General features: G+C 40.9%; 1 protein-coding gene across 11 annotated transcripts in view; it reads right to left on the minus strand.

The window, feature by feature from the left end:
- Anks1a (ankyrin repeat and sterile alpha motif domain containing 1A) overlaps positions 1–24,043 on the minus strand; it is a 193,316-nt gene that overhangs the window by 92,166 nt on the left and 77,107 nt on the right. For 9 of the 11 annotated variants that reach the window (XR_007109327.1, XR_007109328.1, XM_047557091.1 and 6 more), the window contains exons 2-10: positions 21,682–21,762; positions 19,594–19,750; positions 17,752–17,814; positions 10,002–10,298; positions 9,201–9,276; positions 8,811–8,912; positions 8,604–8,705; positions 6,846–7,042; positions 2,573–2,665 (exon numbers count right to left, since the gene is read on the minus strand). Coding sequence is in view for 9 of the 11 variants with exons in the window: in XM_047557091.1 (XP_047413047.1) it covers positions 2,573–2,665; positions 6,846–7,042; positions 8,604–8,705; positions 8,811–8,912; positions 9,201–9,276; positions 10,002–10,298; positions 17,752–17,814; positions 19,594–19,750; positions 21,682–21,762 (1,168 nt within the window). In the remaining 2 variants the exon portion in view is untranslated. The remainder of the gene's footprint in view (positions 1–2,572; positions 2,666–6,845; positions 7,043–8,603; positions 8,706–8,810; positions 8,913–9,200; positions 9,277–10,001; positions 10,299–17,751; positions 17,815–19,593; positions 19,751–21,681; positions 21,763–24,043) is intronic. The other 2 variants (XM_047557090.1, XM_047557096.1) reach the window with 1 other exon arrangement.

A 24,043-nucleotide genomic window follows, 5' to 3' on the forward strand; every position in this document is an offset into this window, starting at 1 on the left:
GATTTCTCCCCCATACCCTGCCACCTCTTGATACATGTGACTATCAAACTGTGTGCTTTCTAGAGTCTTTGGAAAACAGAAGTCCTGCTTACCTAGTATTTCTTTAAGAGTCTTGTCCCTGTCCTCAGGCAATAGGAATTGCTAATCAGATCCCTGGTTAAAAAGATGGCACAAGGTATTTATAGAGACCCAATTCTAAATGAATAGACTCTACTCTACTAGGTTTCTCCCTGTAAAAAAAGGGAGCAATGAAGCAAGTCTCTATGTGCAGAAAAATATGTAGGAATTTACTGTATGTACTTGTACCAACTAGCAATGTATTATTGCCCAGAGGAAATAAGAGGGTGCAATTCTAGGGACCCCTGGTTGAGACATGATGATAATAAGCATTTTATAAATAAGGGGAAAAAAGAAATAAGGAGGGGCTGGGACTGTGGCTCAGTGGTAGAGCACCTGCCTAGCATGTATGAGGCATTGGGTTCGACCCTCAGCACCACCTAAAAATAAATAAATAAAGGTACTATACCCATCTACAACTAAAAAAATTAAAGAAAGAAATGAGAAAATTTGTACCTAGTATAGAAATCCTCCAACACAGATTTTTACATTTTTATAAGGGATTGTGCCCCTGGGATTGAACTCAGGGGCACTCAACCACTGAGCTACATCCCCAGCCATATTTTGTATTTTATTTAGAGATAGGGTCTCACTGAGTTGCTTAGCACCTCGACATTGCTGAGGCTTGTTTTGAACCTGAAATCCTCCTGTCTCAGTCTCCCAAGCTGCTGGGATTACAGGTGTGCATCACCACATCTGGCCAGCCTATTTATTTTTTGAAAGAGGGTCTAAGTTGCCCAAGCTGGCCTTAAACTTGTGACCTTCCTTCATCAACTTACCAAATCATTGGGATTACAGATGTGCATCCCCATACTCAGCCACCAAATTTATACATTTTATGAAACTAAAGTCATCCTTTGGGTTCCTTGTGTTTATATTGAATAAAAGAACCTGTCTTACTGATGGTACCTGGTAATACTGTGAAAAATGATAATTCCAACTTCTGGGGATAAAATGATGAGACTCAACTGGTTTACATTAGTTGATTTTTAAAAAGAATAATAGAGTACTGAACAAGCTACAAAATAATTATTAAAATTATATAAAATTTTGAATACTCCATACATGCATCTCTGAATGACAGGAAGTGTTAAAGGAGCATGGTAAAGAAGAAAGAGTAAAGAAAACACAATTTTCTTCTCACACACAAGTGAGAAAACTGACTTATTTGCCACATAGTAACATTTCCTTTATAAAAAGGTAGACTTCTTTTCAACTAACCTCCTTTGATTTTACTGTCTGCCCTTTCCACAAAACTTCTCTTTCCTAATCAAGTGTTTAAGACTCAATTCATACTTGTAGTATGTAGATTCTTTGTGTGATGTGAACAAGAAAAAAGCAAAAATAGAAAATAAAGTGAGGCAGAACCACCAAAGTTTGCTAATACAGCACAGTCTAGACAGCAGTGATTAGGGGACACTCAACATTTTGTATCAAAAGACAACATGGGAGCTGGCCATAGTGCTGCATGCCTTTAACCCCAGATCTTAGGGACACTGAGGCAGGAGGTCACAAGTTAGAGGCCAGCCTGGGCAACTTAGCAAGACCCTTCTCAAAATAAAATTTTAAAAAGGGCCAGGGATGCTGGGTGTGGTGGCATATGCCTATAATTTCAGAGACTTGGGAGGCTGAGGTTAGAGGATCACAAGTTCTGAGACCAGCCTCAGCAACTTAGCATGGCTCTAAGCAACTTAGCAAGGCTCTGTTTAAAAAAACTAAAATAAAATAAAAAAGGTGTGTGTCTGGGGATGCCTGGGGATGTGGCTCAGTGGTCAATCATCCCTGGGTTCAATCACTGGTACTATGTCTTCCCCTCCAAAAAAAGGTCTGAGGATGCAGCTCAGAAGCAGAACACTCCTGGGTTCAATCCTTTAAAAAAAAAAAAAAAAGAAAGAAAAGAAAAGAAAAGAGAGAACTTAAGTATAAAAATAGAATGGAGGCCTGGGGTCGTAGCTTAGTGGTAGCATGCTTGCCTCCCACATATGAGGCAGTGGGTTCGATCCTCAGCACCACATAAAAATAAATAAATAAATAATAAAGGTATTGTGTTAAAAAAATAAAATAAAAATAGAATGGAACTGTCCAGCTTATGGGAGCCATGAAAAAAATGTGTATGTTTTACTTTCAATGTGGTGCAGTCATACTTGGCCTGTCTGCTAGAGAGGTACATTAAAATTCTTTTAGTATTTTAGGTGAGTTCGAAAGGTCGTGTTCTAGATTAATGATACATGTAATACAAACTTACCAACCAAAGAGGTAATAAGAAAATAAGAAAGTGGGCTGGGGGGCATGGTAGTTCAGTGTTAGAGCCCTTGCCTAGCATGCAGGAGGCCTGGGTTCATCCCCAGAACCACAAAGGGTGTGGGGGTAGAAAAGGAGAGAGTACAGCCTTCTTTAAGCACACTTTGCCACAAACTCATATTTCAGTGATGGGAATAAACCCTCAACCCTCTACCTCAGAAGCTGTCAAGGGAAAATACTTCTTATCTATGCGGTCTTCCTCCTCTTCGTCAGGTGGTGGCTTTGCTGGAGGTGGTGGACGCTCTCTCTACAGAAGAGAAAAAAAAAAAACCAATTCCTCTATTTCTTTTCTCAAGTATCCAACTTTCTGATTTACCCATATTTTAGTTCTTGGAACTGAAAAAGAACAATGTCAAGAACTCCCTCAAACCCTATCTGGTTTCTGAACAGATGGAGAACCCCGTGCACACATATACAATTCAGTTAGTATGCTCTGTGGTTTTTCATGTTTGTAGCAAAGATCATAAAAACCTCTTTGGTACCCTAGACCACAGAGACAAGTGCCAGCCCTGGAAACTGATAACTGGCTTGATGGGAAATGCCCTTCATAGTACTGATAAATAAAACTTCAGTAAAGGGAAATCTGGCTCAGTTTTCAGTCTACTCTAAAAAGAGGAAACTTTAGATCAAAAGAATCAACTTGTGAAATGGTTCTAAAACCAAGGTCATGAAGTAGTGAGAAAAGTAATCAAGGACAAAACATTAAGTCTGTTTTAAACTTTAATGTGATGATATTAGTCTATCACCACTTATTTTAAAAAGTTCTACCTCACAAGCACAAGGCCCTGGGTTCAAATCCCCAGCACCGCAGAAAAAAAAAGAAAAAAAAAAAAAAGTTCTAAACCAATCTTTTAGCAGGGCACAGTGACACATGCCTGTAGCATCAACTTCCTATGGGCTGACACAAGAGGATCACTTGAGGCCCAGGAGTTTGAGACCAGCCTGGGCAACACAGTAAGATCCAATTTCAAAACAAAACAAACAAAATCTCTTATCTTTAGTCACCTCCTTCATTAATGAATAGTTAATATCATTAGTGCATGAAGACAATGTAACAAAAAAGGACTATTTGTCAGTTATCAGTCCTAAAGCAAGGATTGGTAAGTTTTCTCTTTTGGTACTAGGGATTGAACCCAGGAACACTTAACCACTGAGCCACATCCCCAGCTCTTTTTTATATTTTATTTTGAGACAGGGTCTTGGTGAGTTGCTTAGGGTCTCACTAAGTTGCTGAGGCTGGCTTTGAACTTGCAATCCTCCTTTGTCAGCCTCCTGAGCTGCTGTGACTACAGGCATGAGCCACCAAGCCCAGCCAGTCTTTATCAATTTTTAGAGAAATGAACTGATGCTCTAGCAACCTCCAAAGGTGACCAGTGAGTATTTTTTCCATTTTGAAAATATAAAACTATGGGCTGGGGCTGTAATTCAGTGGCAGAGTGCTTGTCTGGCATGGTGTGCGGCACTGGGTTCAATCCTTAGCTCCACATAAAAATAAAATAAGTATTCTGTCCATTTGCAACTACAAATATAAATAAATAAGATAAAGGCAGAATGAATCAAACAACATTACCCTATGTAAATTTATGATTACACAAATGGTATGCCTTTACGCCATGTACAAACAGAGAAACAACATGTATCCCATTTGTTTACAATAAAAAAAAGAAAAAAAAAAAGAAAATCAAATTGGATAAATGTAAAATAAAATAAATAAATAAATAAATAAATAAATAAGATAAAGAAGGAAAGAAAAAAAGAAAGAAAGAAAAAAAAGCAAGAAAGCTTGCCCAGTGGCAAACTTTTTCTAATAGGGTCATATAATAGATATTTCAGGCTTTGCAGTCAACTCTGCCTCTGTAGCACATAAGGAATGACAATATGTAAATGAAGAGTGTGGCTGTGTTCCAACAAAACTGTGTTTACAAAAATAGGCAGCTGGTGGGCTGCAGTTTGCTGACCCCTACCTACCCTAGAGCAAGCAGCAAGAAACTCACTGAAGAGAGGACACTGGCTCAGTCAGACAGATCATGGGTAGATAATTTTAAGACTACACAGGATGATCCTGGTGAAGGAAATCTAAAAGTTAAAAGCTGAAAAAAGATCTGTGACTGCGCTCCTAGTACCTTTAGCATTGTTTATATTCAAAAGCCATAGCCATGCTTGATGATCAGTGTTCCTACTGAAGGGAACAGGAGTCTGAAACAGGAGTCAGCCTTGTAGGCTCATTCCCTGGCTTGCAGATTAGTTGGCCATGCTGCTAAAACAGTATTTCAAGAAAGTTAGAGCAGAGGTGAATGATGAATGACATGAGATCCCCAGAGAAAATGCAAAGAAAGTCACTTCTCACATTTCAGGACCTACCAGCATTACCACTTTGCCATCCACGATCCCTCTGTTAACACATGCTTCTCTGGTCAGTATTATACCTCAATGAATTAGATAGCCCTACAGTCCCTGTAACCAGATGATCCCCAATGGCAATAACTTCAGAACAGGTTTGTGTTTTCAAGTCCAACAAAGCTATTTAGATCAAATTTCCCATTAAGTTCCACTTTCTCCACCCTTCTTTGCTCTGAAAGTGCAGGAACAGGCCTGGTCCCAGAGCCAGCATGTTAAGAAAGGGAAGAGAAGAAGGGTGCAGGCCCACATCCCCCCACCCCCTGCCAGTAAACTGAACTTGGGACACAAACAGTTAAAAACCAAAGGAAACACATCAGCAGGAAGGATTCATCCTAAAGCACCCAAGCCTAAAAGAGCCTGAAAAGGGTAATACAAAAGCCCTCTGAGGAAGATGTGATTATCAGGGACACTAGAGGGAAACGGAAGTGCCCATGAGCCTTTTTACCTTTTTCTAAGGTGAAAACTTTGGACCAGAAGCGTGAAAGTACAGAGCTGTTTTATATATATCATCCACTGTGTTTACCGAGATGTGCAACTGTTGGCCACAGTTAATTAGCAAGGGCCAGGAAGACAGAACAGCAACACCCTTCATGCACATGCAAAAATGCCATAGCAGACACCCCAAGGAACAACATTTTCTACTTAGCAAGCCCAGAGGAGGCTGGGTTCCTACAGCAGGATGGAACAAAGAGGCTGGAGTAAATCAATCACAGGACTGGCTCTAACCCTGGCTGCTTCTTGCAAAGGCTCCAGCTCCCCCTAATGGGCATCGCCTGTAAGCACCATTTAAAACAAGGTCTTCCTCCACAGTTAGATTTGCTAAATTCATTTATTTGTGCCTAACAGTGAAAGTAGTGAAAAAACAAACAAACAAAAACTAGCTGTCTAAAAAGCACTAAGCAGTGGTGCTCAGAGGATGCATTTGCTTTCACCACTCACAATCACAGTCCTTGATAACACCCACTCAGGTGGGCTACCACAGTCTAGCAGGTTCTCTAAGATCCACATTGAAATGCTGGAATTGTTACAGGGAAGAGCAGGACAGAGTGAGAAATCCAACGAAAAAGAGCACTCTAAGAAACATCAGGTCATTTCCAGAACATAACTGGAGAAACCAAGGAATACCTAGTAGCCAAAAGAGAATCAAAATGATTATATGCCAGAGTCAGACCAAAAGGGAAAGGCCAGCCTCTACAAAAGAAGAAATAACATATGTCTGAAAATACTTCTGAAGGTGGGGTTAGCAATGGTGTCCTATTAACGCAATGGCCAGCTAGCCAATGGGCAGTGCTCAAAACCTCAATTATTATGCCTGGCAATGCAAAAAGGAGAGTCAGTGGGACAGTGACTCAGGTCAGGCTCACAGCATAACCCTGGAGAAAAGAGAGGGAGTCCGGAGTCTTGAGAACCATGTATAAGACTAAAAGTAAAAGCAAGTACTTTGGAGAAAGAAGCACTGAGACTGGAAGGTAGACCTTGAGAAAGAAAAATGCAGAATTGTTCTCATCCTAGTACTTCAGTGGCTAAAGATGTTACAGTTGGATAAAACAGAAATGTTACAAACTAGTAAATACTATGCCTGATCAAACCTTGCTATAACCCTGCTGAATATAGAATCTGTTCGAATTCAAACGAATAATTCCTTGAAGGCAAATGGAAGGTGAGCATGTACTCCAAGCAGACAGGAACTCATTTCACTGTATAATTCTGCTCTCCAGAGAACAAACAATATTTAGCAAGCATCCCAGGCTAAATAGAAATAAGAGGCTTTAATTTGCTCTAGGTCAGTGAAATAACGGAAAAATTCAAACTGGTTATACTGAAATTGAAAACCCAAATTCAACCTCACTGTGATCCACACTTCACCACACTGAGCAAGAGACATGGCAGAGCCTGAGAAGAGGAGCAGGACAAGCGGGATCCAGGCCTCTGAACTGCAAGCAGGCATAAGGCCTCACACTTCCTCTTCCTCGTTTCCCACGTCAGCATGCACAACCCTCAGGAGACTCAAGTCTGGGGCCACGTACAGGCCTCACTCCAGCGGTTCTTGCTCCTGCTGCCTCGGTCTCCTTGTTCACAGAGTCCCGGTCAGATGATCGCCCGCTGGCCATGCTGTCTAATGAATGGCAGGAAACAGCATTGTACAGTGCCTCGTAGGGACCCTCCTCTTCAACATTTGTGTCAAAATCGATGATCAGTTCAGTTACTGCTTTCTCCACATCACCTGGGGAGGAGGTTGAGGACAAGAGAGTCAGTAAGAGGGAGCACGATTAAGGGTTCCAACAATTGCAGCCACCCAAAGCCTCTTTAGCTTGAACTTGACAAACAGTAACCCAGAGAAGGAAAATGATCACTTTGCTTCAGGGACAGGAATAAATATATAGAATTTCAGCTGCTCTTTATACCCTGAGATCTGAACAGACTTTCTTCTAATTCAATATGGAAGGGCTGGAGGTGCAGCCCAGTGGTAGCAAGTGCCTATCCAATGTGCACCCACAGCCCTGGATTCCATTTCCAGAGCACCAAAAAAAAAAAAAAAAAAAAAAAAAAAGTCCCTTTATGAAATCCCCAAATATCTCAATACCACAAGGGCATAAACTTAACCCCCAAAACATAGCAAAGTATAACTGAAAAACTTAAGCTAATCCTTTAAATTCTTTAAAAAGTCTTCACATGCTCAAGCAAACCAGAGGCCAGCAAAGACTTTCTGAAAGGGAGGTGCTGTGCAGCTGGGAGACCCACTGGCTAGATGAACACCAACTACCAACCTCAGAACACTGGCAAAACTTGTGACTGCAAAACTGTCAACTATTGGAGACTGTCTCTGGGTAGCTTGTAAATAGTCAAAACTATAAATGTAAATCCTTGAGAGCTAAGAGCTTAGCAAGTAATTCATCTCATGACTAGGAGATTAGGAGGTCAAGGGAAAAAAGTACAAGAAAACGAGGAAAAGTACAAGGAAACGGCTGGACGCTGCTAACCCTCTAGCCCAGAGCAGGAAATGATCCCCTCTGCTCTCCTCTGGAAGGATCCTTTCCCTTTTTCATTTTGGGTTTTGTTCTGTTTCTCTAGTCTTCTTTATTACCATTTGTATTGGGGAAAAGATGTAAATCAGTTTTTTTTAATTTTAATATTTTTTCTTAGTTGTACATGGACACAATATCTTTTTTTAATTTATTCTTATGTGGTGCTGAGGATCAAACCCAGTGCCTCACACATGCTAGGTAAGCACTGAGCCACAATCCCAGCCCCAAGCGGGTCTTTATTTTGTCTTTGTCATTTATCACACCAAGGCCCCAAAAGGTTGCTAAGTAAATCTGAAAAGGAATCCTGGCTAATGAAGAATAGGCTGAACTACAGACCACATCTAATGACCAAATGGCATATTACCAAAATCTGCCATGTACACATCTACCAATCAGTATACACTTATTAAACTTATACTGTGGGTCAACTATGCACAGACACCAAAGTATGTGTTAGAAAAAGTTTCACTGAGATCTGCATTCATCTTGGGATGATCCTGACAACCACACATCCCAGAGCTGACTGCAAAAGCAGAGAAAAAAATACAGTAGGAAAGAAGAAGATCATAACCAAAAGGTTATACAAAAGTCCAATAAAACTTCACATAGTAATCGGGAAAAATGAACTGAACATAAACTTATTAAGTACTCACAACCCCCTGAAATTATTTTTTGAATTGAGATTTTCCATTCTGCCCAAGAACGTTCAACTGTTTTCAAGCTGAGTGCCCCTTTCCTGGCAGAGAAGAGTCTCCTCACCCTGAGACTTTGGTGCTACGGAGTCCATGGTGGAGAGGAGAGCTGGCTGGGGCATGGAGATTGTAACTACATCTTTTGTACTTCTTTTTCCAGTCATGTGATCTATATGGAAAGATATTTAAAAAGGAAGAAGAAGCTGCACCAAATACAAATGCCTCAGTGGGGTTAGTATTTCCCCAGTCACCCCAACAGTGAGATGGATGATACCTTCAATAAGTGCTGCTATCTGCTGGCTCTTCTGAGAAGGCAGTTCCCGGACAGTGTCTAGGGCAGTCAGTCCATGGTTATCTTTTATGTTGACATCAATTCCTGGAAAGGCAGAGCAGGTGGATCAGGCAAGTGAGCATTTATTTTAAGCCAGCCTCAAAGAAGGTTAAATTCCAGGACACCTACAGCTCCCAAGCAGCATAACCAATATTTTTTCATCCAAAGCTATTTAATAATTAAGGAATAGTCCACACACTTCTAACCAATCAGCAGAGACACACATACACTGGATTCAAATGCAGCCAGCAAAAACCCCCCTCTGAGGAGGCTAGGGACAAACAATTCCATCCCTGGCATGCTGTGTAGACAAGAGCGCTGCCGACCTCTCACCTGCAGCCAGCAGGATTTGCACCACATCGGTCTTGCCAAACAAAGCAGCCTCATGCAAAGCACTGCCCATCTCCGTCTGGAAAGCAAACAAGAGCGCAGAGCAGGATGTCATCAGAACAGTTTGGCGTGGCTTTACATGACAAATGGGACATGGATAAGAAGGCACAGGAAAAACAAAGTAAACTACACACAGCCCTCTGTCATTATCTTTCCAACTTTTTGGTATAGATTCCAAAGCTACAAGCTCAGTCCATACATCAAGGCCATTTGCGCCCACCAGAGGCCATGTGTGGGTAATCATTGCTCCAAGAGCCACCATAGGACAACACAAAACTCTACTTTCTCAGATGGAAGGAGTAATGAGAAGAAAAGAACAAAGGGAGTAAAATGCTTTCACTTCAATGCCAAGCTTAAGGGACCATTTTCCAAATGGGGAAGGTTGACAATGAAGGGAGATGCTGTCTGGCTGGCAGTACTCCTCTGATGGGACTTTGAAGGTACAAAAGGCAGCAGTGGGAACACATGCAGGAAGATAATGAAACTTTTCTGATTTTGAGGGCGCTCATTAGCATGTCTTTTCAGGGTTAAATATGTCACCCCCGAAAAGAAACAAAAAGTCACAGTCTTACTCCAAGAGCACATTTGTCTCTAAAGTTTCACATTGAAACGAGTCAACAAATGAAGCATCTGAAAACATGATGACAAACGTGCTAAGTAAGAACCCAGCCCAGCAGCATGGCACTTGGGCCTTTTCCAAAATGTCTAAGTCCTTCTTGCCTGGGGGGAGCACTGCCCTACTACCTGGTAGTTGCTATCCATGCCAGCATCAAGGAGGACCTGGACCACAGCCTTGTGGCCGTTCCTTGCTGCAAGGTGCAGAGGGGTGTGCTTCTTAGTGTTGCAGCTCAGAAGGTTGGGGTGTGCATTGAGGAGCATCTTCACCACCTCCAGCCGCCCGTACAGTGCTGCCAGGTCCAGAGGGGTCTCGAATTTGTTGTTTCGCATGGTTGGGTCTGTGAGCTCCTCCAAGAGCACCTTCACCACCTCCGTGTGGCCATACTGTGCTGCACAATGCAGGGCTGTCTCGTTGTCATTGTTCTGAGGGTTAATAAGCACATCACATCAGAAAGGTGGCAGCTGGCATCTGACTGGGGGAATCCCACATAAAACCACTGAAATTTAAATGAGAAAAATAGCAGCAATATTTGAGGACTGATAGTCAGGATTCAGACATTCTCCACCATAAACAAGGCTGGTCGCTCCCATCAGTCACATCCTCCCCCAGTTCCTGCAAAAGGAGAGCAGACATCCCCAAAATATTGCAGGCTCTTGTGTACTGTGAAGGGCACGTCTCCAGACAGTTAGGAGAGTGAACGAGGGAACATGGCAGGCATTTGGTAGAAGTCCTGGCATGGATGGATGCTAATCATATCACTGCCATTGTTTCATTTTAAACTTCAACTGGTTTTACAAGAATTCATACTTTTTCAACCCTGTGGTTCTGATTCTGTATTTGTCAACCATCCACATTTTTTCACGCAAGTTTTACAAAAAGAGTTTGTCATCTGTGTAGCTTCTTGCATGCAAATCAATCAGCGAAAAATGAAAATAACAGCGCAGAGCACCAAACATCACTCTCAAGGTTATCAGCCAACAGTCATTTCCAGGAGAGGGACGCCGCAGCTTGGTTGCAGAGGAATATGGACCCTGACACTGTACCACTTCTATTCCAGGAGCCTGCACCCATCGATGCATGCAGTATCTACTTCATTAAAACAGCAGCTAGCACAGGGAAGAATTTCTTATGTAAGAAAGACACAATCAGATGCTGGAATGTTTGGCATGAGAGGTGCAAAATATTCAAATGCAATGGTGCAGTCAATTCAGATTCACAGCCCATGGACCTCTAATACTGATTTTGTTTCAAACTAAACATAGAGGCTAGGATTATAAATGGGAGAAGTTTGTGCTTTATCAACCATAAGAAGCAATATGTTAGTCCTTCCAATTATACGGTTTGGAAAGGTTTTTGTTTGTTTGTTTGTAATGTTGGAGATGAACCCAGGGTCTTGTGCAAGCCAGGAAAACACTTTAGCACTGAGCTGCATCCCCCAGCCCACTGTGTTCTTTCTTTTATCAATATTAATACTGTGCAACTACAGTGGAAATACTTTCCATGATTTCTGTTTTTTGAAAGGCATTAATGAAAATTATTCTCCCACAGTACTTTCAGATTCCCAAATTTATCCAGGAGGCCACTTTTGGAAAACAAACCTTAAGAGGGGGCTTGGCCATCAAGTCAATATTGTGCACCTTTCAGAGGTTCAAATGGTAACAATTAAATATATCTACAATTGCTTTAAATCTACTAATGAAATTAAAAGTGACAGATTAGGAGTTACCCAAACATGCATGCAATTCCATCTGCTTTTGATCTGGCATTAAACTGCATCATTTTTCACATCTACACGAAGTAAACCAGAAAGATCCAGAGCTGCTGGGAGCAAGGCCCCAGAAGGCCAGAATGGCAGCAAAGAAAAATTTTTAAAAATGAAATAAGGACAGAAAGGGTGGTAGCAGGGGCACATGCAAAGATAAATGCACACAAATAAACAGAGGATGCAGAGGGAGCAGCACTGAGCTCAAATGCACTTCAAGGAGAGCAGACGAGAAAGTAGAGCTTCCCTGGCGACAGAGCACAAACAGCCCAACAGCAATGGCTCCTATGACACAAAAGGCCTCACAAGCAAATCCCACACCAACCTAGGTGTCCAAAGGAAGGGGAAACAGTGGGCAGAAAGCAAATGCTTTGGGCTCCCTGGGCCAAACAAATCAACGGGAACACCTGTCTGGAACGCTCTTGTCCTACTAGGCTGCAGCATGAGGTCCCTGAGCAGGCTCAGGGATGCTGCTTCACTTTCTCCTGATACAAACACAGCCACTTCATCAAACTCACAGGAGTTTTCTGTCAAGTGTTTCTGGGACACAGCTGGCAACCCAAAGAAGTTTAAGAGGATTCTCTGGGTTTAAATCTCAAGATTAGCATGACAGCAAGGGCCAAGAAGTTAGCTTACTCTTATTAAAACTCCAATTTAGAAAAACTTCTGTTTACTCCAAAGCAAATGGTATTGTCTCTTTTATATCCAAGTTACCTCCCAACATCTAGAATAATTTGTCCTTGATTTTATAAAATGGATGGCATTAGGGTCTGAAGAAATATAAAATCTAGACTATACAACAATAAAAAACAAAAAAAACAAACAAAACAAAAAAAAACAGGAGGGCTGGGAGCATAGCTCAGCAGAGTTCATGCTTAGCATGCACGAGGGCTTGGGTTCAATCCCCACCACTGCCCCTCCCTAAAAAAAAAAGAAAAAAAATATGAAGAGTCTACTGTATTTCTTTCTTTTTTCTTCTTTTTCTTTTTTTGCCAGAATGATGGCAGCTAGCCCAAAGCTGCCCAAAGCTAAACCAAAATCTTAATCAATGCCTGGTGTGGTGGTGCACACCTATAATCCCAGCTACTAGGGAGGCTTGAGGCAGGAGGATCACAAGTTTGAGGCCAGCCTGGGCAATTTAGGGAGACCCTGTCTCAAAATATTAAAAAGGGGGAGAAAACCAGAAAAAAAAAAAAAAAAGGTCTTTAAAAAAATCTCAATTACTACTGGCAAATTTCCTGTCTCATGTTAAAAGTTCTAACCACATCTCTGCAGAAAGTCATACTCCTATTCACAGTCTAGGAAGCACCTCAGTATGTGTCAGCCTTGCCAGACCTGGTCTGGTAATAATTCTCTTGGGTTTATGTCTGCGTGACCACATCTCTCTACCACGGAACATACGCCATCACAGCAGGCCCTTACTTCCGTTTCCACTTTGAGCCTAACCACTACTAGTTAAGAAGTCAGTAATTGTTGACTCATGGACCCACAAAGGGAGGGATTCTAAGGAGAGGCACAGACAGCTATCAATCATCTGGACTCCTTCCCTTTCACAACTTCCAAATAACACTATGGGTTCTCACAACACCTGAGAGTTCCCAGAATCATTCTACTATGAATCTGGACTAGAGGAGGGGAGTGGGGTGAAATACGCCAACGTTCCCTGAGGTCGCTTGCACAAACTCTCCATTCCTTCCCGCTTTGAGAATCGCTTTCATTTTATCTTGCAAAGGTCAGTAACCCTAAGAAAACAGGTCTCTGTGCATACTCCAACATCTTCAGACACCATTCACTTTCAAATCTATTATATTTATTCAGAAACAACAAGCAGCACAAAGTCATAAGGAAGAGCTCCTATAGCCTTTCTCCTCTTGGAACTATGAGGACCATCACCTCCCAGTGCTTGGGTTATAGCCTAAGGATTCACTTGTCCACTGTTTCCAGAAACCTAAGTTAGGGACACCTGGGCTATTGCTCTCTGTGGCAATGACAGTATAGGCTCTACATATATTGTAATTAGAAAGGAAGGAAAAACCGGATCTACTGAGATTGTGAAGACATAGAGAAAAGAGAAGAACTGAGTGCATCATTCAAAGAAAAAGAAAAGTTAGACATGCTCTTCAAACTTAATCCTCTTTTTCTTAATCACTCTGTAAACTCTAGAAAGCAGAACTCTGACCAAAAGACAGAAGGTTCAGGAAAATGGATGCCAAATATAAAAAACTAAAAATCAGTGGAATCCAAAAAGAGGCTGTCAAGCAGTAATGACTTCTGTTTACTACTAAGAAAAACAAACACATGAGTAAATAAAATAAAGGACAGATGGCTGACCTTTCAAGTGCTAGAGGAAATATGATTCTTGCTCAGGGCGGAAAGCTGGCCCAGATCAGTAGATCTCAAACCAGCTTCATTTTGGATTACACAGAAGCTTAAAACAACTAATAGCTGGTCCAATACCAGATTTGCCAAGAAAGCACCCAGAGGGTAAGGTCCAGGAAACCATTATTAAAAAGCTTTTCCATCTGGTAGGCATCAGCCTGAGCAGTCAGTCATCATCGTCAAGAATGAGATAAACTGAGATCATGTATCTCATGATAGCATGCACGAAACAGGATATAATATCACTTTTGTGGCATTTCTGCCAACAATGTATGGCATGTAATCATGAAGAAATAGCAGACAAACCTAAACTGAAGAATAGTTTACAAAACAACTGGCCTATGTTCTTACAAAATGTCAATGTCATGAATGAAAAGAAAGGTTGAGGAACTGTTCCATATCATGTATGATCATGGATTGGATCTTGAACCAGAAAAAGAAAATCTTCTAAAGCATATTATCAGTTGTCAGGCATGGTGACACACACCTATACTCCCAGAGACTTAGGAAGCTGAGACAGGAGGATTGCAAGTTCAAGGCTGAACTCAGCAACTTAGCAAGACTCCATTTCAAAATGAAAAATAGAAAGCACTAGGGATGCTGCTCAATGGTAAAGCACCCCTGGGTTCTATCCCTAGTACCACTGGAGGACATTACACTACTGAGACAATTGGAAAAATGTGACTGTGGATCCTAGATAATACTGTATTCAATTCTGAATTTTCTGAATATGATAATTATACCATGGTTTTATAAATGAATGTCCTTGCTTTTTAGAGACTTAGGTTGAAGAATTAATCAAAGCATTTAGGATTAAAGAGCCATGATGTTCTTGACTTAATCTCAACTAGTTCATCATCAGCTACTCTGTGTGTGTGTGTGTGTGTGTGTGTGCGCGCGCACACGCGCGCGCAGAGAAGGGGAGGGAGAGAGGAAAAGAAGGAGAGAGGTGGAGGGGGGGGAAGAAATGGGACAAAATGTTAACAATTTGAACAAGAAGAAGAATATAAGCAATTCACTGCATTATTCTTCTTAGAACCTCTTTTAAGTTGAAAATTTTTTTCAAAAAAAAGTTGTTTTGCCAATAGAAAAATACACAAATTTTTTTCAAAGTTTTTATTTAGATGTTATTAGACCTTTATTTTATTCATTTATTTATATGTGGTGCTGAGAATTGAACCCAGTGCCTCACACATGCTAGGCAAGCACTCTACCACTGAGCCACGACCCCAGTCCCATAAAGTTTTATTTTGTTTTGTTCTAATTTCTGTTGTTGTTAAAGCTTTCCACGTGATTCTGATGCACTCAAACAAGCTCAGGTGCACTTGGAGATAATTAGTCTAAATAAAACTCCAAGTCCCTTCCAGCTCTGAGACTATGGATTATCTTTAAGTGAACAGAAAAACAGGTCTGCTCTGAAACTAATAGAATCATTGCTCACTTTATGATGGTCAGACTGAGTTAAAATTGTTTCCAAAACAGGGTTAAGTGAACAAGTGAACATGGTTTTTTTGTTTGTTTTGTAGTGGGGACTGAACCCAGAAGTGCTATACCATTGAGGTACACCAGCAACTTAATTTTGAGACTGGGTCTTGCTGAATTGCTGAGACTACTGCTGAATTTCCAATCTTTCTGCCCCAGCCTTGGGAGTCACTGGAATTTCAGGTGAGTGCCACTGTGCTCGGTGGAAATTAACACTTTTCATAGTTCCACCTTAGTTATGCACGATTTACATGAACACTGGTTTATACTGACTTGCTGAAAAAGGAAAGGCCCCAAATGTTAAAAAGGAACATCAAAGTTCTTGAAAACCACATTTGTTCCCAGAAAGGCACCTAAGACTTCTAATTTTTTATCAGTGCTTGACAGGATTTAGTATTCAAATATAATTCAGCAAGTCAATTTGTAGACACAAGCCAGGTCAATAAAAGCCCACTAAGGACAAACCTAGTGAGGCTGGACTGGTGTCAGCTCCACGGGGCCTGCGTCCTCCGAGCAGCCAAGCACCTACCCCCCCATTGCCGGGTGCACCATGTGGATGGAAGGATTTCCAAAAGAAGTATGTTCTTATTATATTTAGATGTTTATTTGAGGTGTGCAAAACCAAAGGATAGGAAAATACACCTTTGAGAACCAAAGTCATACTCTATAATCAAAGTTTCATAAGCTAACTAAACCACTGAAAATAATAACCTCAAGATCTCTCCCCACAAAACAAAACCCTGACTAATGGAGCAAAGTTTCACTAAACATCATCTACTAGCAACAAAGATTCCAAAATGCCCTTTCAGAAATACTACTACATCACAGAGATTTTGAAAAATGAGGCTCTCAAATATCATTAGTTGCTGATATTTTTACTTTAATGTGTTTTATCTTAATAAAATTCTGAAACACTCCAGCAAGGAAGGTGGTAATAACCCATTTTACAGAAGAGAAAACTGAGGTTCTAAGAAATTAAGCAACTTGCCCAAGTTAACAAAACCAAAAAGTGGCAGCCCAGACCCTATTCAGGTTCGAAAGGAAAGTCTGGGACCCGTGAGTTTTCCACTTTATTGCTCTACACCATCCCACAAAGCAACTGAAATATAGTACTGTCCAATCATTTGATAACAAGAATTTACTATAAAGAACAGTTTTTTAAACATAAAAAAGAATTTAAAGAATGGGCCAAAAAATGGCTGATGTGTTCTACCACCTCAAGTCAAAGGGCTTTTCCACTATTAAGGTCCAACAGCTAATGAATCTCCTCCAAGGCCCTCCCAGATCAGCCTGTGGGGAGCTGCTAAATTGGTCTTTCTCAAAGAAAAGCATGAAATCTCTGCTTTGTGTCTGTGAACGCCAGAAGTACCTTATTTCCCTTCCCCAGGGCAGCTATATTCAGAGCAAGGAAAACATAGCTAATGCAGATGATGCAGTGTCTCAACCAAACTGCAGACTGTTGTCAAAAAGTAAACAATCTGAATCAAACCTCCTGTGGAAACACAGCAGGGGAAGGCCCTGGAAGCTCAGGGCTGGGCCAATCAAAAATGGGCCTATCAGGCCACTACCTGTGCCCACCACCAGGCAAGCGCCAGCTTGTCCTATTTCAGAGTCCTTCATGGGTCAAGAGTGGCAAGCAGAAAGCGAAGTTAATGGCTAGAGAGATTGGCCTGAGTTTTTAGAACATGGCAGAAAAACACAAACTCCAGGACATGAGAAGAAAGCAACAAGCAACAGTTTTTAAAAGAATAAACTGGAGTCATGGGTGTCCTTTCCCCCTACACCCTATCATAGCTACTAAATCTGAAAGAAAGTCAGATTCCACTTCAAAAAGAATATAGAAAGCAGACTAAAATAAGAATTTTAATTCCAAGAAATACAATTTAATCATTTTGTTTTAATTTAAAAGTAAGTTAATTTGTTTGACTGAATTTTCTTTTTTGAATTTAAATAATTTTAGAAATCACAATAGTAAATTAAGCATATAATGTGGTCCCTTCTATCTCTTCATTCCTACCATTTTAGATGTTCTCAACCTTTCCAGAATTAATATGAGTTTTAAAAATAAAATCAAAACCTACTGCAGCTGCATTTTCTCATTCTCAGACAAGCCAAAAGCAGATGGGCTGAAGCAGACAATAGTCAGAGTGACAAGGAGGAGCCTGAGTGGACAAGAGTGGAAGCCAGAGAGGGCCATGGAAGAGTGCAGAGGGAGAAATGATGCAGAGAAATCCTGGCAGCAAAGTACACACCTTGGCATTGATATAAGGGTCAAAGGGGCCGTACTTTTTGAGTTCTTTGATCTCAAGAGCATTCTACAAAAAGGAGAGGAAAAAGAGAGTGTAATGATAAAATGGATGAAATATAACAAAGCAATACAGAGTCCCAAGGGGCCCAACTCTAGAACTTGGATCTGCCCTCTGGATATAACACAAGGAAGTTAATGCGGAAGACAAGCTCCAGGGCACCTTGTTCATTACACCCCTTTTATCCGAGCATCCAAATGGAACCACATTAATGGTTTTTTAAATAAATCAATGTAGTTCTTGTAACTACCTAGATCCATTAGGTTCTTCAAGCTACTTGAAGACTTCATGCCCAGTCCCTGCCCCACCCGCCTGCCTGCCAGACACTCAAAGCAATGGGCTGGTGTCCCACCCACCAAGGGGTACTCCAGGCAGGAGGCAGCTGTGAGCAGGACAAGCTAGCACACTCAAGTGGCTCAAACTCCAAGCAGCTGTGCTCCAAGGCGAAAGTGGGCAAGACAGGATTAGAAGTGGTGGATGAAAACTGCTTAAATAAGAAGGACTTTAATGGGTGGCCAGTTTTTACAACTCTGAAGAGTATTAGTATACAAGCTTCTTTATATACCTCCTCCAGTGAAGAGAAATTACCCTTTCAGTCAGGAGGAGTGAAATCACATTTAGATTCTAAAGAGGCAATTCTAAAGAGATACTTTTCATTCCAAATGTTATAGACAAACATCCTCATTGATGATCTTAAGAGTGTACTGCTCACCTATCTGGAAAATACACCCCCCAGGGGGAAACATAAGCTGATTAACAGCTATATACAAAATCTCCAAACTGACTTATTTGGGAACTCTCATTTTCTCAGGCCTTAGAGAGAAGCTGCCATTCTCTGAATCAAAGTCATGCTCTTAACAGTTTACTGAGAAAATGCATGGGTCCTGTAAACAGATGGACTCGCCAGAATGATTTCCTATTTTTTAAGGAAAAATCTTGTTTTAATCCTACACGTGATTTAACAGTCTTCTTTCAACAGAAAACAGTCCTAAACTTACTAAGAAAGAACAGGATCTTCCTCATTCAAGCAACAAGAAAAGCACCTGCTACAGTTCAGAGCAGAGTGGAACACAGGAGGACAGACATCTCCTCTCAAATGGGCTCATGCCTCTGCACCAAACCCGGGGAACTGGACTCATGAGAGGTTTGTCCCAAACCTGTATAATTCAAGTATAATTTTCCCAAAGGAAAAAATATAAAGAAGAGGTATATTCTAAGAGTACTTAAATCCAGGGCATTTGTAAGGCCTTTCTTATTTTCTAAGATTTCTCTTTGCTTTTACGAAGTATGTTCACTCTTAGATTAACATCAGAGGATGTCATGGAAATGATCTCTATTCTGCTCAATCACCTCTGACTTCTGTTCATTGTGAGTTCATGTTCAGCACTAACACAAGCACTTCTACTGCTGCATGTTCTGATGTAGGTAAAATGACCACATGGGTCACAACATGGGTCAAAGAGTACTGATGAACACTGGGAAAGCCACACTGCCATGTCAACAGCATAAGCACAACTTACAATTAATCAGGTCAGTTTGAAATTGACTCCATGCAATTTTGAAGGATTCTGTTATTTCATCGTGTGCATACTGCAAATCTGTATGAGCCAAATGCATATAAAATGCATCCTCATAGTACAGTATTTCCCTGACCACCAGGACATGTAGATGTGGGAAGAAGGAAATCATGTTTAGAGTATGCCCTGAGATCTGCTTTCTGGAGCTGAGGTGGGGTGGCCACATTCTGGTCATAGCTGAATGGAAGGAGGAAAGCCTCCTTCTTCCAACCTGTTCATTGACTCTGGTGTGGGAGGGCCCTTGATGGATGAGCAACCGCACTATCTGGGCATCTCCTTTCCAGGCTGCCAAGTGCAGAGGGTAACAGCCTTTAGAGTCAGCCACATTGGTCAGCGCATCGTTCCTCAGAAGAACCTCCACCACATCCCTAGAAGGCAAAAATCAATCATGAGTTGCAGAACCCAGCAGTCTTTCCTGCTACCAGATCTTTATATTTGTATAGTACAAAACCCTTTCAGAGGTCTCCTCTCTCCCCCTGAGCTCATTTCCAGGCTTTTCCTCTTACTCCATGAGCTCCCTGTATAGCTGCTAAGTGGCTGACCCATCTGAAACTGTGCTGCACTGATTCACAGCCTCCCATTAGGGCTTTCTTGATAATCCATCTATTTTCCACTAATGAAAATGTCTGGATTCCTCATCTAAACCTTGCAATATTTCCTGTTTGTGATGTTTAAACAGCACACAGGGATAGAATTTACAGAAAAATAGTCAAACAAGACAAATACCGTTATTTGTTGCATTACTGAGATTATTTAGTGATGTGGGAGCTGAAAATGGGCAGGCAAAGCAGAACTAAAGTTGTCGCAAACATAAGTCAGACACATATGGTATCATTTGATAGCTCCAGAAAGAGGGACTTGGCTTTCTTCTTGGTGACACCACTAATTAAGCAGATCCAAGAGTATAATTATCCCCATGCACATGAGGTCAAAGAAAATCCTCCTTGTAAATAAAAACAACATCTGGCGACGAACTTGGTTAACAGGCTACAATCCTTAGAATTCAAGATTCACTTTCATTCAGGTTGTCCCGCTATTTACAGGGAAGAGGCCTCTACAGATTTCTTTTAAGCTTTAAGAGAATTACAGAAAAGACAATGATCACATTTGACATATTTTAGACAAGTTTAAAGCTGAAAGAAACAACCATGATCTCTTTTTGGCACACTGGAATTAATCAGACTGGGCCAAGTATTAGACAAGTGACATGGAATACTGTAAGGTGGCGAGGGCCTGCTCCTTGCTCAAAAGCATCTAAAATAAGGGATGGAAGGCGTGGTTTAGCAGTAAAGTTTCTCATCTATGAGGCCTCAGGTTCAATAACCAGGAGTAAAGAAACAAAAAATGAAAAAGGAGAAAAGAAAAATTTACAGAAGTTTCAATATTCCCTCTTCATAAAAACTAAACTGCTCATCTTCGAACTCTCCTTAACACCCTCTATCCTGTTTCCACCCTCTATTCTTACTTCCATTCTATGGCATTCGGAAAAACCCACCTACTGTGTCCCATAACCAGGTCTTCCCTTTTGCTGGGGTACCATACCGTCCTCTCCTGAAGCACAGAACCTGACCCTTTAAGCTTCTGCCTTCTCTCTCAGATTTCCCCCCAAAGCATGTCTTCTTTAGAAGTCTTTCATGCAAATGCCACCCAATTCCTAACAACCTCTCCTGAGCTAAGGGGATCTAAAGGGCCATATTTATTTATTTTTTTCCCCTTAAAAATGGTTCTTGGCTGGTAGTATAGCTCAGTGACAGAGTACTTGCCTAGCATGTGTGAGATCCCGGTTTCAATTCCCAGTACCATTGGGGAAAAAACAAAAGGTTCTTGTTGTCTATGAGGCTGATTTATGAGGAAAGAATGGTAGCAAGCAAAAAGACAGAGTAAATAAATAACTACTTGTAACAGAAGACAAGTTTCTCATGACCACTCAATCTATTTTCAGTTTATTAAGGGGTTAGTAACCTAAGAGATTTCCAGCCCCTTTATGAGTTGGCTGCACCAAATTTGATCTTCATATTTATATCATTGTGTGACACTAGAACATTCCAGAGGGGAAAAGGACAAGAAAAGGAAAAAGTAAAATTGAAACTTTGGCTAGAGCTTTCAGGGGTGGGGGTGAGAAAGGATGTTTCAATTATACACTAAAGAAAAACTCAGGGATTCTGCATGAGCTGAATTTAGTTTGTTTTTCTCTGTTCTTCGGTACCACTGCTTATCCAAGCTTTACAGGAAGTGAAAAAGACACCCTGAAGGCCTGGGTTCTGCGGGCAGGGCAGGAACGTAGCACACTCATACTTACTTGTGGCCATTCAGAGCAGCATGGTGCAGCGGTGTGTAGCCAGTGCTGTCAACACAGTTCACATTTGGCCCTCTCCACATGCTGTCAGGGGAAGAAAGAGAGAGTGGTTTCAAACACTGAAGTCATAAACCCAAGTTAGAGGCAGCTAGCTACTTGGAATAGACTTCTATGGGGCGTTTAACCAAACTTGAGACTTCTGAATGACTCCTAATGAAGGCCGCAGTGTACGCTACAGTGCGTAGCAGGGAGGGTGCATGGTGGTCTGCCAAGGGAGGAACCAAGAGTCAAGGCCACAGTCTCCACTTGGGGGCTGGTTTCTATACCCTCTGCTCATTTGTCACTTCACCATCCAGTCGGGGACTTATTCCTCTGAGTACTCCCTCCTTGTTCACTGAAAGGTCATCAAAAACACCATGAAACCAATCTCTCAGCTTGGTGCAGATACAGAGCACCCACCCCATGCTGGCAACTGAAGACTTCAGAGAGACCTCAACACAGACCATGCAATCAAGATGACTTAGCCAGCAAAGGCCACAATCAAACAGCACCAGGACATGCACGCTAAAATGCTAGTAGTAACTGTGTCTTTTTGTTGTAAATAAAGCCAGCAGCCCTCTGTAGAAATGGGTTCTGCATTTAGATTCAACTAAATGCAGATCAAGCATATTCAGAAAACAAAATGTGTCTGTATTGAACATATACAAATCTTTTTTCTTGTAATTACTCCCTAAACAACACAGCATAACAACTATTTACATAGCATTTGCATTGTATTAAGTATTGTAAGCAATCACTTATAATCTTACAGAGATGGTCTACAGCACATGGGAGGATGTGCATAGGCTATATGCAAATACGATGCTGTTTTACAGAAGGAACTTGAGCATCGACAAATTTTGGTATCCTGGAACCAATCCTTCGTGGATACTGAAGAATGACCACATCTTATTTGTGTGTGTGTGTGTGTGTGTGTGTGTATGTGTATGTATCTGTCTGTCTATAAATTAGCAGAATCTACAATGTTGGAGTCTTGCTTGAATCAGAAATACCATAACAAGGAAGAAGAACTGTTCTTTTATTTAATCCTCAAAACCTTAATTCTTATTTCTGTTTCATACCTCACTGTACTGGCCAGAGCTTCTAAAACAAGCAGAGGACAACCTTGTTTGTTCTTGCCCCTAGTAGAATGCTTCTAATGGCTTGAGGTACACACTCTGTAACATGTAAACAAAACATTCTCCCTACCCTTTTTTGTTATAAATTTTACTTATTTTTTGTGGTGCTAGGAATCAAACCCAGGACCTCATGCAGGCTAGAGGCAAGCACTCCACCACTAAGCTACACCCCCAGCCCTTCCCTTACATTAAAAAAAAAAAAAGGTATTAGAGATAGTTGTTCAATTTAAATGCATTTTCTGCATCTATGGAGGTAACCATAATTTTTCATTTAATGACCAAAATATGTTTTTGTTAACAGGTTTCTCAACACTGAGTCATTCTTTTGTTCTTGGAATAAGTCTTATGTGGCTATTATTCATTATAGCCTTGTTGGAGAAGAAATGTACTTGATAGTATCTACTTGAGAATATATTATTTTGGATTTTCATATCTATATTCATGAGTGAGGCTGGCCTAAAATTTTTGCTTTTTTTGCTACTGTTATTGGATAGTATCAGTGTGGGTTTGGTTTGGGTCACAGATCAACTGGGCAGCAGTCTATTCATTTCTATATTCAGAAATCATTGATGAAGAGCAATAAAATTATAGAATCACTAGTAAAACCATCTGGCCAGAACCTTGAAGCTCAGATGTTGGAAGCAACACTACTTAAAATAATAACACTTTGGAAATAGGCATCAGTACAGAAATTATTATACCTACAGTATAGACACAGAATAAAAATATCACATACCAGTTATACTGCTATGTAATAAGACAGAAAAGAAAGAATAAATGTTGAAGAGGAAAAAATTCAAAATTGTAAATATTAGTTACAACTGAAAATCCATGAGAGAAATTTATCAGTAGACTGAGAGAACAAGTTTATTCCATGTCCTGCCTAAAGACTTATGAAGTGACAAAAAAGATATCCCACCCTGCCCTGATAAGACAGATACACAGATTGATTGGGCCCAAGAAAATAAGAAAAGATGTCACTGAGTAACTGGCAATGTTGAGGAATTCTTAAAAGACAGAAAGGAACGAAGCTCAAATCTACAGAGATAATCCAGAAGAATGCAAATGTTAATAACCACACAGTAATTTTAATCTATCAGACTGACAAAAAAAATTTTTAAATAATGACATTATCAAATGTTTGGAAACAAGCACTCTTAAACATCACTGGTATGAGTCTAAATTGG

Source organism: Sciurus carolinensis, chromosome 7 (assembly GCF_902686445.1).
Source record: "Sciurus carolinensis chromosome 7, mSciCar1.2, whole genome shotgun sequence".
NCBI classification, from domain to species: Eukaryota; Metazoa; Chordata; class Mammalia; order Rodentia; family Sciuridae; genus Sciurus; species Sciurus carolinensis.